The 18,817-nt window shown below is 42.1% G+C and overlaps 1 protein-coding gene across 1 annotated transcript; it reads left to right on the top strand.

Moving 5' to 3' along the window:
* Window positions 1-8,811: 8,811 nt before the first annotated feature.
* T265_09046 (hypothetical protein) lies at window positions 8,812-17,845 on the top strand (the record flags this gene model as incomplete). The annotated part of the gene is made up of 2 exons (XM_009175015.1): window positions 8,812-9,379; window positions 17,565-17,845. The coding sequence occupies 2 exons, from the start codon at window positions 8,812-8,814 to the stop codon at window positions 17,843-17,845; spliced, it is 849 nt and encodes a 282-aa protein (XP_009173279.1).
* Between the last annotated feature and the right edge of the window lie 972 nt (window positions 17,846-18,817).

The raw sequence follows: 18,817 nt of genomic DNA, 5'->3' as shown, positions 1-18,817 counted from the left end.
ACATCTGGTGTGAGCCAGGTCTCTGTGAGTGCGATTATGGACGGTTTTTCAAGGCAAGCTGACTGTCTAACATCGCCGAGTTTGTTGAAAAGGCTGAGGCAGTTTGTGTACAAGCATTTCAACACTGCCTCTTCTTCCTCCAGTTGTACCTTCAGTCTTATCTGGCTGTAATAGTATGATCGTTTCTGGTGGTTGGCCAAACCCCCGCTGTGAACGAAATTTATCATTATGAATGACGCTATGAAATGCGAGTGACTAAGCCCGTTGCATACATGGTTTTTATGTGTGGAATATTTAATACTGTCGGTGTGTAAGTGCTATTAACCACACAATCCGTTCCCGTATTTACACACTGCTGGGTGTGTTGGAGTGTACGGTATACTTCCTAAAAGCGCCGCCAATAAAAGAATGCAAATCCCTCCGCTCTTGTTTACAATAGTCCTCGGTTAACTTATGAATAATAATAATTGTTATTCCCAAATTGTGGGTGGCATACCGTCAGGCATGAGTTTAAATTTACAGTCAGAATAAAGGCATGACTGGCGGAGACTGTGGGTACAAGAGGGGTAGGAAAAGAGACAGCGCCATAGGAAGTGGGCAGTATACGAGGTGGGCGTGATCACCACTGAACAGGTACGGGTAGGGAAGTACAGTTACTATGTGTTTTTAGAAAGAATATCGAGCGAAATCGGATGGTTAGAATTTGAGGGTGGCAGGTAAGAGCAAGGCGAGGGAGGACGAATCAAGGACTTCCCGTTTGACACATGACAAAAAATTGTAAACGGTGAAAAATGAGGAACAATTACATCAGGTCTGGTGAAGCAGCAGAGGTCATATTGAACTAAAACCCACAGCCACCGCTAAGAACAGTTGGCTTTGTACTGTTGGGCTCATGGCTAGAGTCACAAAAAAACGTAGGTAGGGATGATGAAGTAGAGGGGGAGGCAAAGCACATAAGTAGTGGCAGAAACCTCATAAGCATGGTGTACGGAGAAACTGTGTAAACTCACCGATGTCGCGATGTCGTGCGATAATATACACTGAAAGAAAAACTTGACATCTATTGCGAAATCATATGCATAAGGACTGATGGGAGAGAAATTCCGAGATCATGGAATAGTTTATCTGGTATTTATCACATGAGTTGAACAGTACCAGGTTGGAAAGTAAATATAAGAGAAATAGTCATCAGTTTCTGGAGCAATGCTATCAGCTTCGAGCTAACAAGTGGAGCACGGCGAATAAACAGTCTTCGGGCGCCAGTCTTGCGTGCTGGTAGCGGAGGCTTAGGAACCTTTGTATACATATATTTTCATTGCATATGTTCACTTATAGGAGCAGTAGGCAGTAAGCCATTGCATGTGTTTTCTTTGGTTGACTAAGTGCGTTTTGTTGCGACACAAAAAGCTACAAGTATGACAAGAGCATCTGCAGTTCCGCGCGTCGACTTAAGCCGTAAGCATCACACATTCTCCAGGCTAGTCCATCCGTGGTTTTTACGAGTTTCTTTTGTTAACAGAAGGGAGGTCAGATATTTTTCTCTTTTTTCATATTTTTTCTCCGTCGGTAGCCATAGCCCTGTTGGTTAAATCACACAATTTTGAGGAATTCAGCCCAGCAGCAACAGAATGAAAACAACGATTTTATTTTATTACTTTTCTGAATTAAAGGCCATGTTCAGAATCACCGGGGGTAAGCGAAGCACACGATTGGCGGATATACGAACGCACCATAGTGCAACGCACCACACACTTTTCATCCATCGTGCGTGTTACCAGATCTGAAAGTTGGCAGGCCTCGACACAGTTTCTGTCTGTGCAATAACAAAGAACTCAAGCTACCAGATGTTTTATCCGGTCCGGGGAAAGCCGGGCCAGTAAAACATCTCAGTCATTTCGGACAAGCAAAAGACAAACAGCCGCTCAAAAGGCACGTCGCGTAGACAGATGAGGTAGCAGCTACCAATGGGGCAGTCGGGAGAAAACCGGGATGGCCAGAGCGCATGTACCGCGGCTAAACGATGACGGAGCGTGAGCTATTGAGGCAAACAGAGGCGTATTGCAACGTCGTGTGCATGTGCTGATGGGGTTACCAGGCTTTTAATCCGCTCTCTGGTATGACGAACCCGAGCTTTGCTTGTTTTATGTTGGTTAGGGGAGCCGGTCGGGGGAACTGATCTAGACGCGAGTGTAGTGAACCGGGAAAGCGTAGTGTCTTGAGCTTGTGCGCACTTGGGGGCACACTCAAAAGTTTTTGGATTTACGGAATTTATCGCGTGTATATGAATTTACGTTTGGCCTACGCTCTGCTTAAAAGCATTTTGGTACAACATAAGATGTAAGAGAGTAAAGTTTAGATTTAACTGTCGGAGCCATAGTGTCTCAGTGCCTACGATTATACAGCGGGAGCGTTAAGAGAAAAAGCTGGTCTGTGGGAATAGATTTCTTGTGAATACACATTGGACGTTCTCGAGTGCCAGCCTACAACTTTGGGTGTAGAGGGGAGAAAAAGCAGGACAGAATTCTACAAGTGGTCACATGCAAAGCTCGAAAATTGCGACCTTCGTGTTTTGAAGACGGAAGGGGCGTAATATTTGGGAGCAGAGTCTAAGTGCTGAGGCAACCTGTAACTAGGCTTGCTGAGAAAAATTTAAGTTGCATTTATATCTGAGACTAGGTTCTTTGATTTCAGTTGAATGACTTTCGGCGTTCCCGGTAATTGTGAACGTATTAGCTTGGGCGGAAGATATGTGGGATTTGGAGGAAGAGAAGCTTAGGCTATGGACATTTTGTGAGCCACTCAGGAAGTCTCGGAGAATGCGGCAAAAGAAAAAAGTTCCATCAGATGGAGGAAACATGTAAGCAATTTTTATATCGTCCGCAAAAAGACAGGTATGCGGCATCGGAGACGTCACTGATATACAGTAGGAAGAAGATGGGACCCAGAACGCTTCCCCGGATTACTTCACTGTTGCTCGGCATTGGAGATGACTGTATGTCACCAATTTGTTATCCATGAACTATCAGATAGATAGAAGGTGAACCACTGAGGTACGTATCCAGTGATGCCAACAAAAGTGAAAGATGTGGGGCTTTTGAAACTCCGGTGCTTAAATCAGTGACGAAGTAATACTTTGGGGCATAAATTACACAGACGACGCCGTCCACAGCTTTAAAATTAGCGCCAACCAACAAGACTTGTTGAACAGTTTCACTCCCGTGCCATCTATCTACAAGCACCTAGCACTCTCAAAGTGCAAAATCATGCTTATGAACACGGAAGCTCTGAACTTCTTGCTTGTAATTCGAGGAGATTTTGGAGAATTAATACGATACGATTGATTTTCGGCTCTGACAGGAGCTTGTTTGCTAAAGTTGGCGCGCGAATTTCAGAGGCCTGTATATCGTTTGCTATGTTGTTCCACCTACGGTGTCACAATAGTTCCAGTGTGCCACGCCAACTTAGGGACCGTATTGTAGTGTCTGGGAGACATGACCGCCTCAAGATGATTTAGTGTCCTCAGATTTTTTACCACCGATGCCTTAGAAGCTTTGCAGGGGTAGCAGGCAACAACGAATTTGTTACGAGGTAATTATGAGTCTGGTCTTGAAAAAGGTATTCAGTAACGGAAAAACTCAGCACAAAATACAGAGTTGGATCGGCCATGTGCTACGCGTGCTCAAGCGCCGTCTACGAAAGCGAATGTTTTTCCCGTACCTCCTTTGGAATTGCGCATTACTTGAGGTTGAAAATACATGACTTAGTAGAAGAGTATGAGAAAGATTACAGGGTGTTTTATTTTGTTAATGCACTGCATCTTCTAGGATGGGGTTCCCTCTTGCGCATGGCTGAAGGCAAGAAAATTCGGCTGGTTGGTAGCAGTACCGTTTGCGCTGCCAGCTTATTTCTAGATTTTCCGAATGTGTGCTTAGAAGCGTGGGCCCCCAGAATGCTTTGGATCGTTTAGCGCCATGTGCACACCCACCTTTTCTATTGTCGTCTTTCCACCCCGAGGCTTTAAATACATTTGGATGAACTTTGCGTCTGTACTGCACTTTAGCCCTAGTGTCAACAAGGATATTGCTACCTCGGTCGCAAAAATGTCATTTGTATGACGGAAGCTGAGGGTAATGCCACAAGACCCAAATCGCATGAGGCCTGGCTGGTTTTATGCCTTTTCAGATAAGATGCGTGGTTTAAGGTGGACCTTATAGATGAACCATGTGGGTGATATCCACTTGAACATATGTCACTATTTGTCTAATCTGTTAAATGAAGCTTTGTCTGTTTCCACGTAGACAGACTCGTCGGGAAAGATCGTTCTTTTAATAACCGGTCTCACAATAGGACTAATGATTTCCTAGTCCAATCCATTTCATGTGTGTATGGGCCCTTGCTTTTTAAAATATTTTGGAATTCTTGTACAGATTCACATCCCACAAACTAAACATGCAAATTATACAAAATAACGCTTGCTTCTCTGGTTATATCAATCTCAATATATGTAAATTTTCAGGAGACAGGGTCTGATCTCCTTTTTTTTATGTATTTGCGTCATAATACAGAACGTAGAAGCCTAAAAGCCTGAAGCTTCGTAAAATCTTTATAAAACATCACAAAAATCTAGAAGTTTATAAGGCGGTTGCAACTATGGTTCCCAACGTGTTTGCTATCAACTGGCCGTTGTTTGCAACGCCATCAAGCGTCAAACCAGCTTCTTCGATGCAGCAACGGCAAAGCTAACTGAGACCAACAGGGTGGTGAGCTAGGATATACGTTCCCCAGTGATACCCGGCATGCAACCTTCATTTTGTCCAACACTTCAAAGTTCTTGATTTCGCACTGCTGTAGACTTGGCGTTGGTTGCATAGTAGCTTATCACAGAGGACATACCAGAATTACTGTACTTGCGCTAATATTTCAACAGTTCCGCGGGCTTTCAAGAAAAGCGCGCACGTGGCTTTACTCAAAAAGGACACAGTCCTATACTTATTCATGCCAATGCAGCAAGTTTACTCCGGAGTGCAACATCGGGCAGAATAATCAAGTTTTGGCAAATAAACAACATATTTAACGTGCCGGTCATCATTCTGTAAACATTTGGTGGGAATACGATGATTCATTGTGGAAAATCCCCTATGTTTCACTGTAATGCGGTCTTATGCACAAAGTTTCGCTTCGGCTTCAGTTCGACTTCCAAATCACCGGAATCGCAGCAATTTCCATCCGATTCTCCGCTGGCTATTTTTGGTTTCGTCATATTTTATAACCTGATAACTGGATTACTTTATTCCTTCACCTAAATCTCACCAGTTTTCGTTGGTTGTTAAACAGTGACAGTATATCACTGAGGATAGCTAAATCTCTTTACTCTTCTGCTATGCGTAGTATGTAACCAGTCTCAGTAAGTTGACATAGAAAAGAACGCTTTCAGACGTTTCACAGAGGCTTCCGGGGTAACCAAATATTTGTCGACCCAGGCGTCACCGGCGGAGGCCAAACAAAGGAGGTGGTATTAGTTCTACACAGGTGGCCATTGAAGACTGACTGAACGGTAAAATGATTCATGCGTCTAAGTTTTTAAATAACGCGTGGACATTCAATTCGTCAGCAGCCAGCATTGGTCTACTGTATTCGCAAAAATGCATCAAATAATTGTCCAGATAAACGCATCTCTGGGGGGTTGCTTTAGCTCAGCTGTGCTTTTTATACAGACGAAGGAAACTGGCGGAGCGTGTTGTGTCATACTGAACTAGCTCCATATTGTCGGACAGTCTGATAAAATTCACACTTATTGGCGTCAGCCAACTTTTTGTTGGGTTTTATTATCTCCCGATTTTGATCTTCCGGGAAATAGGGACATCGGATGATCAAGCTAGACATTCGTACTCTGCGACTCGTGATACTGTTGTAACCCTACAGGTGAGATGGCGTCGACAACCGAGGGTGGGGCCATTGAGAATGCGTTAATCTTAGAGCGGCGCTCCTCAAGTCACTGGTCACCTAAGTAATTGTACGCTTGTATTTCCTTCCGCCTAAAAGAATACGCACGCAGGGATTCTCGGGCTTCTGTAATCAAGAAATAGATTTTGACAAGTTCTGGAAGAGCCCGACGTCTAATCAGAAAATGTTATTTATCGTAAGCCATACCTTCCAGGTATTTCCGTCCAGGTAAATTCAGTCTTGTCCATTTGACAATTCCTTTCCACGCCGTTTGGTGTCCTCCAATGGAGGACTAGCTTGTGGGAGAGAACCACTTTTGAATTTCCATCAATGACATTATCATCGAAGAAATCCACAGCCTTGAAGGGCAGTGAAGTGATGAATAGGATGGACAAACGAAAACTACCCCAATGAGTGAACGCCCTTGCCGTTGGAAATTTGTTGGAATATTGGTAACCCGGATGACTCTGTTGGTTGTTAATCAGGTTGACGTTGATCTGATCGCCGAGCTTGGTAGTTATGCTGCATCATCAGCTGCGCACCGATTAATTCTCCTCGTAGGGTGATGAAAAGTTTGCACGTCAATCAGATCAACAGCCACGTGATCAAAAAAATTGTCCCGTTGTCCCACCCGAGACAACTAGAGCTATTCTGCAGAACCTCAGTGAGTTTCGTGCTGACCTCTGACAACTTATATATAAGTCAAAAGTAGTGGAATTCGAAACCCGGTTCATGGTTCTGCTGGATTGCGCGGCACGTACATGGGTTGCCTTATTTACATCTTATTTGTCACATGGTTGGGAAAATTATCCCGGAGGGTAGTGGATGGCGTTCACACTGGCACCGGTAACTTAGTTACCTTTCAACACCAGAAACAACTTCTACATTATATCATTGTCGTACTTAAGTGCGCGGAAGTATTATGCAAACCGCGAGCAGATGATATTCATTATAGCAGCTGCTATAAAGTTAAGGTGCATAGAATACTGAAGCGAATCGTTTGTGTTTGGGCACCCATACAGGCCTGATATTTAAAGGGACGTTCGTATTTCTTAAGCATCCCATCTCACTCCGTTCTGCAGAAAACTGAGGTTCATTGTTGAACCCACCTAATATACCTTTGAACTGTGGCCAAAATCGTTTAGCAGTCGTCATTTTCAGTTATAAATTGTTTTTGGATCGGTAGGAAGCTAGATAACAGCCTCATCAAAACTTTTATAAAGTCCACCCAACTGCAAACTGACGGTGGCGGCCTTAAATTCTTCCGGTGGAAAGCTCTTTATAGACAACCTGAAATGTCTTTCACAGGGGTGGATATTCTGGCATGTGATAGCTTGCTCGTTAAGCTGAGGGTCGTTGCGGCCTCACTTCAAACCATGTATTCAGTCTTTTCTTACTGATATCATGAATGTCTTCTGGGGAATTCGCGTAAATTTTGAACATCGGTTTGGTGCTGCAATTTGCTAACCAGCGGTTCTCAACCAGCCACTGGATCTATGGAGTTCATGCCGTTAAATTTACCTGCAGATCTCCTGAGCCACGAGAAACCAACATTATCCCTTGGAGCTCTTCCCCCTAGAGGCAGTCCGTCGTGATCAGTCTTAAAACCTCCCGCTCGGCACGCAACTGACGAGTCGCACTGGCTTTCTTGAAACTGGTTACATTTCTGCGGACACCTATGTGAACTAGTTTGCAGATGACTACATTCTCAGTCTTAGGTTGTATGTCCAAGACGATTAACTGGACGTGATTGCGGAGAACGGGAATTTCAACAGGAGACCTCACCAGCTAGGGGTAATGACCAGTAGGATGTTTATAGCTTATGCATCGTACCGTTCATTTTATAGTAACGGCTCTCCAAACAAAAGTTACCATGAGGATTTGTCATCTGAGTAACGGTTTTTGATTGGCTTGGTGGTTGAGTGAATTCCTAGTCCGTGTTTCCAAAATCAGCTCACGGTTCTTTGGGATTAGCCCGGACAGACAATTTGGTGTCGGAATGTCCCCTCCTGACACCGTCCTAGGACAGTGGTTTACTGACAGTATCTGATTTGGTGGCCAAAATCGTTTAGCAGTCGTCATTTTCAGTTATAAATTGTTTTTGGATCGGTAGGAAGCTAGATAACAGCCTCATCAAAACTTTTATAAAGTCCACCCAACTGCAAACTGACGGTGGCGGCCTTAAATTCTTCCGGTGGAAAGCTCTTTATAGACAACCTGAAATGTCTTTCACAGGGGTGGATATTCTGGCATGTGATAGCTTGCTCGTTAAGCTGAGGGTCGTTGCGGCCTCACTTCAAACCATGTATTCAGTCTTTTCTTACTGATATCATGAATGTCTTCTGGGGAATTCGCGTAAATTTTGAGCATCGGTTTGGTGCTGCAATTTGCTAACCAGCGGTTCTTTGAAGAAAACACAGTATTGGAGAACCACAGCACCAAGAATAAGGCTACTTACCTGATGCGATAGTGGATTGTCAAACTGCTCCTCGGATAATAGCTACCGACTAACTCATCTGTGCGACATCTGACCTTGAAAGGGAAGGTTTTACTGACTTATTTGTGGAGGTCCCCGTTAGGTGGGAATATGAAAATGCACGTTGCATATATGGTACAGTTACTGCTGTGTGGTTTCTACATAGGTATATTTACTTCTCCTTGCCTACGGACTCCCGGATCACAACCGTTCGGTGACTTTTCTATCTGCAGGAATTAATTTCTGCAGCCTCCCGCCGTCGCAGGATCTGTCCCACTGTGATAACCTCGCGCCTCAAAGCATATTTATTGAGGATACCTCCGGAGGGCCGCATAAAGCTGTTCCGATAGCGTTAAGTTTGACGACTGTTAAACTGCTGGAATAAACAGGAAATGTCAGGTGTTCTGAAACGTGTTACCCCAGGTGGTACAGAACCCTCTGCAAGAACAAAGATATCGGTGGTCGGTGCCGGTTCGGTTGGAATGGCCGCTGCTTTTTCACTAATGGAAATAACCGGTGAGCTTTGTATAGTTGATGTGGCAACCGATAAAGTGATGGGTGAAGTTCTCGACTTACAGCACGGGGAACAATTTACGAGAAGATGTAAAGTGCACGGAAGCGGTGATTACAAGGATACTGCGAATTCGGATATTGTAGTTATTACGGCGGGAGCAAGACAAGTCGAGGGGGAGACACGACTGGATTTGGTGCAAAGAAATGTTGACATATTCAAGCGCATAATTCCTGAGGTAATCAAGCACAGCCCAAACTGCATCATCGTTGTAGTCTCAAACCCGGTTGACGTTTTGACATATGTTGCAGCCAGACTCAGTGGTTTTCCACCAAATCGTATCATGGGAACCGGGACATTGCTGGACAGTGCAAGATTTCGCCATCTTCTTGGAGAAAAATTGGGGGTGTCGGCTAATTCGGTGCATGCATATATCATTGGAGAGCATGGTGACTCCAGTGTCCCAGTCTGGAGTTACGCGAACATTGCAGGGGTTAGGTTATCATCTGTTAATCCACGTATAGGAGCAGTGGACGATCCAGAAGATTTTTCCGACATCTACCGGCAGGTGATGAACAGTGCATATCATATAATCAAGCTGAAAGGATACACTTCCTGGGCGATCGGACTTGCGTGCCGTTCACTATGCAGCGCAATCCTAAACAACTCATATACTATATATCCCATATCGACATGTGCTAAAGGTGTACACGGTATAAACAACGAAGTGTATCTAAGCCTTCCTTGCTTAGTAACCTCCGTTGGTATTAGTCATATTGTGTTGCAGGATTTAAGTCCCGAAGAACGGCAAAAAGTCCAGGCTAGTGCTGAAACATTGTGGAGTGTGATAAAAGGCATCAAGTGGTGATTTTTGCGGAAGGTGGTCAAATGAAAAATTACCAATGACCTGACGAATTTTTTGAATGTTGATCTCCTCACGAATATCCATTGCCTTACTTTGTAAATTTGTTCGTTAATTTCCCCATCTACTACATTTGAAGGTGTCACATTCCCATTTTAATTTTTCATTTAGTTTGCCATTGAATACTCCCGTAATTAGTCCAGATTCCATAGAATAAAATATTCATGCACATTTTTTGGTTTTGTCCCTTGTAAACTGTATTTTGTAGCAAAATGGACCGACAGAAACTCTATAGGATGCAACTTTATAAGATACCCTGAAAGACAATTGTAGTCTGTTCTATACTCAATCGTAGAGAGTTGAGTAAGAAGAAAAACATATTTATCGTACAGAAACACAACCTACATAAATTCCGAATCGGAAATTTACACTCTCGCAACACCAATTACTGTGAGCCGACAATGACAAGATGAAAAGTAGCCCAGCAGTTAATCGATGAGCTTTCGTGTTTTAGTGGCCAATCATGCGGCACAGATGATGATACTGGTTTCTCAAAAAATGTGGGTAAGCATAGTCGTTTGACGCGGAAAAGGCAATCTTGCAGACGTATAAAGGCGGCATTGTTTGCAAAGGCACAAAACCAGGTTACACGACATAAGCATAACTAACCTCAACGCCAAAAGACAGTGAGAAATCTCAGAAAAGCAAAACTGAAGTAAAACTACGTTTACTCAAATAAGGGTGCCAAAATAATTCCACTATCAGGTTTCAGCTGCTGATGAAATAAGACGAAAATAAAGCAGATTTGTTTGAAGGAATTGGTATGCACTGCGAACTTTGATTTGGCGAATAGATTCCAAAAATGCTGATGTCCTGAAGTAATGAGGGTCAGCTTCACCAACCACTTAGCTATCTGGACCACTTAAAAAGGGACAGTCGATCACTAATTTAAGTCTATCTGAGGAATACGCCAACATTTTCCAATTCGATTAGCAACAAAAGCGCAGCAGTTTTCTGCAATTTAGAATGTGCATAGCGGTGTCGTGAATCAAGCCCAGGTTTTACATAAAAGCTATTGGGTAAATTGATATTAGGTGATTAAGATCAGGATGCGCTTTTCTTCATTAAAGTGCAGCACAGCATTTCAGAATAGAAAATTGTTTTTGTAATTACTATGCGAATTTACTAGTTAGTATACATAAATTTTGAGATATATCAGTTATACATTGTCTTCACCAATTTTGTCCCAAGCTCAGTTTACTCGAAGTGTCAATCTGGTTATTTTCTTCTTACCGAAAGTACGGGCTAAAAGCTACTATCTTAGGGGAAAGTTGCGTACATTTTGCCGGAAAAGCCCACTAAACATTTATTCGCGAAAGTCCGATGCTCAGCACAGCCACAATAGCCCGGGTGATATCTGGTCACTGTACTGGCAATATACATAGGCTTCTTGTTGATGGGGAACTAATGGATGCTGTCCTACTGTTTTCGTTGGATTAACATATACATTGCTATCTTGCAACTCTTAGACAAAAGGCCTCGAGCGAAATAAAACGTGGACAAGGAATATGCTGTTCTTCATTCGTGCTATCAATTTCACATTCAGGATGAGAGTGTAGGAGCGTAGAGCAAACTTCAACAGCCTTATATATTCTCGTTATCCCAGAGATATCTGTGTACGTTAAGTTGATCATCATACCGTAGAGAGCCACGCCACAAAATGCAAACAACATGTGATGGGGAAAAATTTTTTCGTTAGGCACTAAGACGGCGATTATCGGCCGCACTTGACCGTGCACAACATATATCTACGAAATACCCAAACCATTCACCAGGCTATCAAACCACTTGTTGCTCACTCTAAATGTTGAGGTGTATACAAAGGACTTAATGTTATTTTTTTAACACTTAGGGGTCCCCATGTTGACCTCCATGTCTTGTGCATTTGAAAAAAAGGGTTTACTAAGCACTGACATCGAAATAATTTAAAATCAATTACAACTTGAGATTAAGTACCTTTCTTAAACGTAAACTAAGTAATAGTAGGTGTGTTTGGTTCCTGAATGTACCAGTGAGCAATTCGTCTCTGCAGTTGTGCCAGGAATAAGACCCAGTGCGTTCAACAAACAAGACAAAGCTATCATCACTATTCCAAAATATCAGTTTGGGCACACCTTACATAACGTCGTAATAACGTTTTAGAAATGAAAGCACTGTGTACCATCTCCCAACTATTTACCCTACTTTGGTCCTGAGCTTTTTATAAAATGAACAACAGTCCTGTGAAGTGAATTCACCCAACTTGCACATACAACTCGCGCTCCTCCCGCTATGTGAGACAAGAATTGGCGTAAAATCTGGTGGCCATACAGTTATGTAGTCAGAGTTATATTTGACTCTGTATGTTAGACAGACAGGCGCAAAGAAAGACCGTTGCTGACTGAATGCTGGTGTCTGAATTATTCTGTGCTTTTGTACAGTAATACAAGATTTGATCTTAAAATTCAAGCCATTTTTAACAAAGGCCCTAAAACTTACCAGAATCTGCTTTTAAACTAGCTAAATTCGTACCGCGGAAATCTTCATTCTCTCATACTGCAGTTCCAGAGGTCTAAGCGAAGTACCAAAACTCGCCCATGATATATTCTGCCTATTATCCCCATAAGTGTCTTTATGTATTAGTGGAAGTCTTAGTCCATCCTCCCACGTAGCTTAAACTTTTGCCATCCTGACTGCAAGCGCTTCTAGTGATACCTGACTCATCTGGCAAATTTATATAGTTTTTCATCAGGTTAAAATGTTTGTATTTCAAAGGCAATCGGAACACACCTGTATATTTTCCTGATAATAATAACATCCATTGGCTGTAAGTTTTTCTATATTTTCCACTAAGAATTGTTCATTATGGATACAAATATATTCATTGGGATTGTCCCTTGTTCAGTGGGCGATATTGTAAAAAGGTGAAGGAAATTGTTATCGTGAAGTTCTAAGGGGGTCAGTTGGCTGGCAAATACACGTCTCTGTTGAGAAAGCATTGGCGCTAAACGAAATGCTACTTCTTGATGAAACACAGCTGATTTGTCCAAAAGCTTCTAGGAATGTCTTCAGCAAATCTACTGACGAAAACTGAGTACGAGCTGGTAAATGTGTAACTGTGTTTTCTAGGACACAAGCGTTAAGCTATAAGAATTGCTTTCTGAATACTCTGGAAAAGACTGCAATGACAAACTCAAGTCTTGACGCCTGAGCGCTGGTGATACAATACAATGTCGTGTCAATTGGTTTGGGTCGTGTATGTCTTGAAAATATTATCTTTCGTGGAACTAAAGAAACGTGGTTGACGAATAGAGGGAGAGTATGAGTGAATAAAACAAATCAGATGATGATAGTACGCCTGAAGTTACCTTGTGAAGCTCAGCTGTGTTTGTAAGGCTCAGTTTGTTAAAAAAGAAGAGTTGGTTGAAACAGTAGTGACCTGGATTGAGAGCTATAAAGAATCACCTCTGAATGAATCGCGCGTTCTTTGCGTGATGTGTTTTAACCTGCTGCATGGATGATCGTTCTGTAACTTAACAGAAATAGCGGATACAGTAAAGATGAAAATGTTCAAATATTATCGAACAAGAGTCAGCAATATCTACTGGTCAGAACACATACAATCCACAAATTACATAAGCTGTTTTTCGATTAAGATCGTCGCTATGCCGTAATAACAATGTGTACACTTGCGATATCCCTTCATTTATAACAATATGTATACTTATTCTACGAAGGCGTCTCAATTAGTGCTCAGTAACAACAGAATAAGCTTTTCTCATGCTCTAAAAATAATTATGAGTGAAAATGTCATCTAAATACTTTTCCACAAAGTCTACGCAGCTGGCGTTTCCTAATGAGTTTATTTAGAGAAACGGGTGCTTGCCGATTACAAGCTCAACAGAACTCTTTTTTCTGTTAAAACGCAGATATTATTGGTTGATAAACACTGTGGTAAGCTGTTGGCTGACGCAGACCATTGTGCTTATAAACTATTTTTCAAAAGGATTTGCCGCCACTCATATCGGAGGAAACCCGGCCTCCCGTTAATTCATTGGGTATGGTGTTAGTTTACAATCCCGTCGGATGCTAACGAAGTTAGATGTGCAAACGATCAGAATGGCGTTTCTCATTATCCTTCTTGTTTACTGGCTCTCCGCCATCTTAATTATTGAAATTCAAGCTTTGCGCATGTCAGCAGACATAAAGTCGACTGTTTGAGAGCCTTACCAAGTTTTCTTAACAAGGCTGTGTATTTGAATGAATGCGAGTATACTGAGAAGACAAGATTTAGGAAGGTATTAAGGTTCCATATGAAATTGAAAGTAACGTTCGCATATGCGAACCAAGGCAACTGTAAAATCATTGCGTAGACGTATAATTTTGCTTAAAACTCTTCGACAGCTTACGAACGGTCTTGCCCTTCCTATGGCTTATCAAATAGGCGCAGTTTGCGAGGTCCCTTCAAACTTATTTTCTACTTGAACACAAATTGCACGAAATTAGTCCTGCAAGCAATTTTGGTTTTGACTAGAGACCCACCTGAAATTCAGCTGGATGTCCCGTTATGATGAGAAGAACACCAAAAATTCAGGAGTTGGCTGGGTGTCATGTGAGTCTCACGCCCAAATCAGACTGGTATGAAAATGAATCTATAAATCGAATCGCAAAATTACTTTCAGGTGCCTGTTTACTCGGATCACCCTGATTTAATATCTCGTTATTTTACAATCACCTATGATCAGTATGTGCTTCACGTCCGCACATTTTGTTTAAGATAGGCCGGCCCCCTTGATAACAGAGAAGCAAAATGTTTCACTAGCCGAACTTCAGCTGAACAGAGCCAAATCTGTTAGATACCTCTGAATTTTCAGTCTTCAATGGTCAAATTGGTTTGATCCTTATACGTGCAGGCAATCTGCCTTAGGTCGGCTCTGGGTTGTGAAGACACTGTTGCAACCCGGAACTGCTCTGTTGTATGAACAAATTCCGGCAGGCCTATTTCAAAGCAAGCCTGTGTGGAAAAGAAACTAAATAAATAAGATGCCCGATGTTCGAGATATCGCAGTAAATTTTCATGAAGAAAACTACTCACAAGGTTGCTGAACACTCTTCGACAGCCCACGACCGGTTTTGCTTTCCTTAGGGCTAATCTAGTAGTCGCAGTCCCGTCAACCTTATGTTCTACTTGAACCCAAATTGGACTGTTTTCGAGAAATACGCTTATCTGCAAATCAATTTGGTTTTCACGAGAGACTCAAGTGATTCTCTCGTTTATGATATTCTACAACTGAATGTGCTGCACACACGTCGCCTCATGTTTCGGTCGGCACGATGTTCGAGATATCGCAGTAAATTTTCATGAAGAAAACTACTCACAAGGTTGCTGAACACTCTTCGACAGCCCACGACCGGTTTTGCTTTCCTTAGGGCTAATCTAGTAGTCGCAGTCCCGTCAACCTTATGTTCTACTTGAACCCAAATTGGACTGTTTTCGAGAAATACACTCTCTCTTGTGAAAACCAAATTCATTTGGAAATGCGTGCATTTCACGAAGTGCCATAAGTTTCTTTTATACTGTTCGTGGTTAGAAAGGTATTGAAACAGCGTGAGAAGTTGACAATAAACATATCACGAAATCAAATAAATTCTAGCTGTCGCCGGTCCTGTTCTTGATCATTATTCACTAGACTTGGGTAGAATGAAGGGTTGAGTAGACCACTTGAATGACAAAGTTTAAGTTGAATCCGATAATCTATTCATCCGATTTTACTTGGGTGTTTAATTGTAAAACAGAAGTTAAGGTAAACTGACTTACTTGTGAGGCTTCAAAATACTCAAATAATTTGTCACTTTATACCATCAAAAGATATCAACTGTGAGGAAATGGTAGGTGAGTTACAATTAGTGGTCAAACAGGGAGAACAAATTACTGATATTTTGAAGGCCCAAAAGGAAAATGAGCAACATTTGGAAAGTCAAATAACTTAGATGATGTTCAACAGCTAACGTAAAAAATACACTGAAGTCTCATTAAACGAAACGAACAAGAGATATTTTTGACTTCACTGTATGCTTCAGCAATTTACCCTTTAGGAAACCGTTTTGTAGTGCAAATTTTTTCGTACTTTCTAGAATGCAGCCAAAAGTGAAGGACATTTGATAGGCAAAGTAAAACACTACATCATCGACGTTCATGGTCATCAAAGCGTTCAACAAAGTGGGATTGTGGTTTAAATTCAAAGTTTCAACTGGAAACAATGTTTCGATGGATCGTGTTACAAACAAAAGTAAACTTTTTGTAACATTTTGTATGAAATCCTGCAAAAAGAACATGCGACACAGGAATAAACTGCTCCGCCACCAATAACAAACTCTAAGGTTGTTTGTCCGGTAAAAATTCTCGAAGCATCAGCAAACATTGTGTTGAGCTTAAATAACTCAATTCCCAAACGAAATTCCGTAGGCTTTAGCCTGCATGATACCGTGCAATTCCATTTTACGGGCTTCTAAGTGCCAATAAAATCCACAAACCCATTTGCCACATCTTCGCTATAAACGATTCGCCTTATCACCATTTTCAATGAGGTATGACATAGAAAGATTTGGAAAGCTTGCCACTGACATCCGAAACGTAGAATTAAAACATCGTGTTTTACTACGGTTTCCATTTATCTGGCAGCTATCCCTAAAATGGCTTACGAAAACACCGTCTGAAAGGTACCTATGGACTTTTTTCAACCTTGAGAACAATGAAACGTCCGTGAAGTCGTCCGAAACGTAGAATTAAAACATCGTGTTTTACTACGGTTTCCATTTATCTGGCAGCTATCCCTAAAATGGCTTACGAAAACACCGTCTGAAAGGTACCTATGGACTTTTTTCAACCTTGAGAACAATGAAACGTCCTGTGAAGTCGTATGATCTTCTAATGTGCAGTTACTTTTTACCAATTTCCCTCCAAAAGGATCTATGAAACTTTTGAGGATTCACTCCGGTCTCGTTAAATATTGCCGTGTAATTTTAGTTTCATGATACTAGATACCGGAAAATTGATGATAACATTGTGAGGAATAAATTGAGACGCAGAACAACACACAATTTTGTGGCAACGCTTGAGTAGTCTTAGAAAAATCAATTCTTTGTATGAGCGATATTCAGATGGTATTTTACCTGCAAAAAAGCAGGTAAGTTGCAGGCCGAACATTCAACTTTCGTTTTAGGCAGTACCCACTAAAACACCACTATTTTTAGTTACTCTGAAACAGAGGGCGAAGTTGTCTTTTCGACCAGTTTGATCATCAGAAATACCGGTGGTACCATACTTGATCTTGTCAACCGGATATTTAAATCCACAGAGTTGTTGCTCAATTTTACGAGTTCGTAGCACGTGCGGCATCCGCGTGTGCACACCTGAGCAAGACCAGAGAAAACTTGCGGTCCAGTGCCATTACTCCCAAACAGGTTGAGCAAATCAGAAGCACGTCGGACGGTGAGAGGAGGCAATGAGCCAATATGTATGGAGCTAAAAAGTAGTGTTTGCACTGAAACATTGTCAAGGTATCCAGAGCACCTCAAGCCGTGATGCGCAAGACTTAATCCTGTACATGGAATTGAATAGCCTTTCTCACAGAAATGGCGCATTCGTCTCTCAAATGTGACTGGCATCCATACAGGACATCCTAACGGACAAGCGTGTGCGTGTCTGGTAACAGCACCTTATTCTCATTCAGATTACAAACAGCGGCGCGTGTTTTCTCCATATGACGTCGGCACACCTAGCCGTTCGGACTGTCTTAATGCTCATAATAAACAAACAGGTAATTACGTATTAGACAACTGCCATGTTGTCTATGAACACGCTGATATCGCGTGGCTTCACGGACACGTTGGAATAACCTACGCTTATGTATGCGGGTTACGCTTGAACGGTTGTTTAAATTCAAAATTCACTTATCCACCCGGAATAATGAGCATTTTCCAAATTGAGATCTATTCGGACGAAAGAGGTTGATTGGATATCCAACCGGTCGCGCAAAAAAGCATTCGACATATCTTGCACCGGACGTACATGATTTTGGTGCAGTCAGGTAAGTTGGTCCCGAAAAACCTCAAAAGTTTAAGGAAACTTCGAATGACCTATGGTTACGGATTGGCCAGTCTCAATGAATCGTATTTTATCTGATGTTGATTCTATGAATTGAAACGTGGTGAATTTGGTGCGAGTTTCTTCATATGCGGTTCACTATGAGATGTCTTATGCCATGTGTGGATATCTGTCAAAGGGGACACCCTGTGAGAGGATCACTGACGTGCACAGCGCAAAACTAATTAATTCATTGAGATAACACGCCCACGACCTTTAACCATAGCCTCACCAGCTGTATTTCAGCAAGTTATGAGTACTATTGCAAAAGATTTGGAGAGTGTTGAGACGTACCAAGATGACGTCATTGTGCACGCTGCTGACAAAGCTACCTATGATGTGCGTCTGTTGTTGTCTTTATCGAAGCGATTTTCTGAGTTCAATGTAGCTAATCATCCTGACAAATGCACTTTTGGTGTCCCATCGTTTTCATGCCTTGGCTACATTGTGGATGGCAGCGGTTTTAAACCTGATACTAGACGTCTATCCCCTTTAGTAAATGCGCCATCACCGACCAATCTACAAGAACTGCGTTCAGTTCTAGGAGCACTTCAGTATTACTCTCGTTTCATTCCTAATTTCGCCAAACACGCAAGTTGTCTGTTTGATATCATATCTTCCAGTCAATTTTCTTGGTCTTCCAACCATGAGAAGGCGTTGCGTGCACTGCTTGGTTATCTTCAGACTTCAGCTGTTTTGAAGCCATTTTCCGCCAAACATCATTCGACGATCATTACTGATGCTTCTCCCACTGGAATAGGAGCAATCCTTGAACAGTGTGGTAGACCAGTGATCTGCATTTCCCGTCGACTTTCAAAAGCCGAACGTGGATATTCTCAG

The sequence above is a fragment of the Opisthorchis viverrini genome (assembly GCF_000715545.1).
Source record: "Opisthorchis viverrini unplaced genomic scaffold opera_v5_253, whole genome shotgun sequence".
Classification (NCBI taxonomy): domain Eukaryota; kingdom Metazoa; phylum Platyhelminthes; class Trematoda; order Opisthorchiida; family Opisthorchiidae; genus Opisthorchis; species Opisthorchis viverrini.
This window is presented reverse-complemented; position numbering and strand designations above follow the sequence as displayed.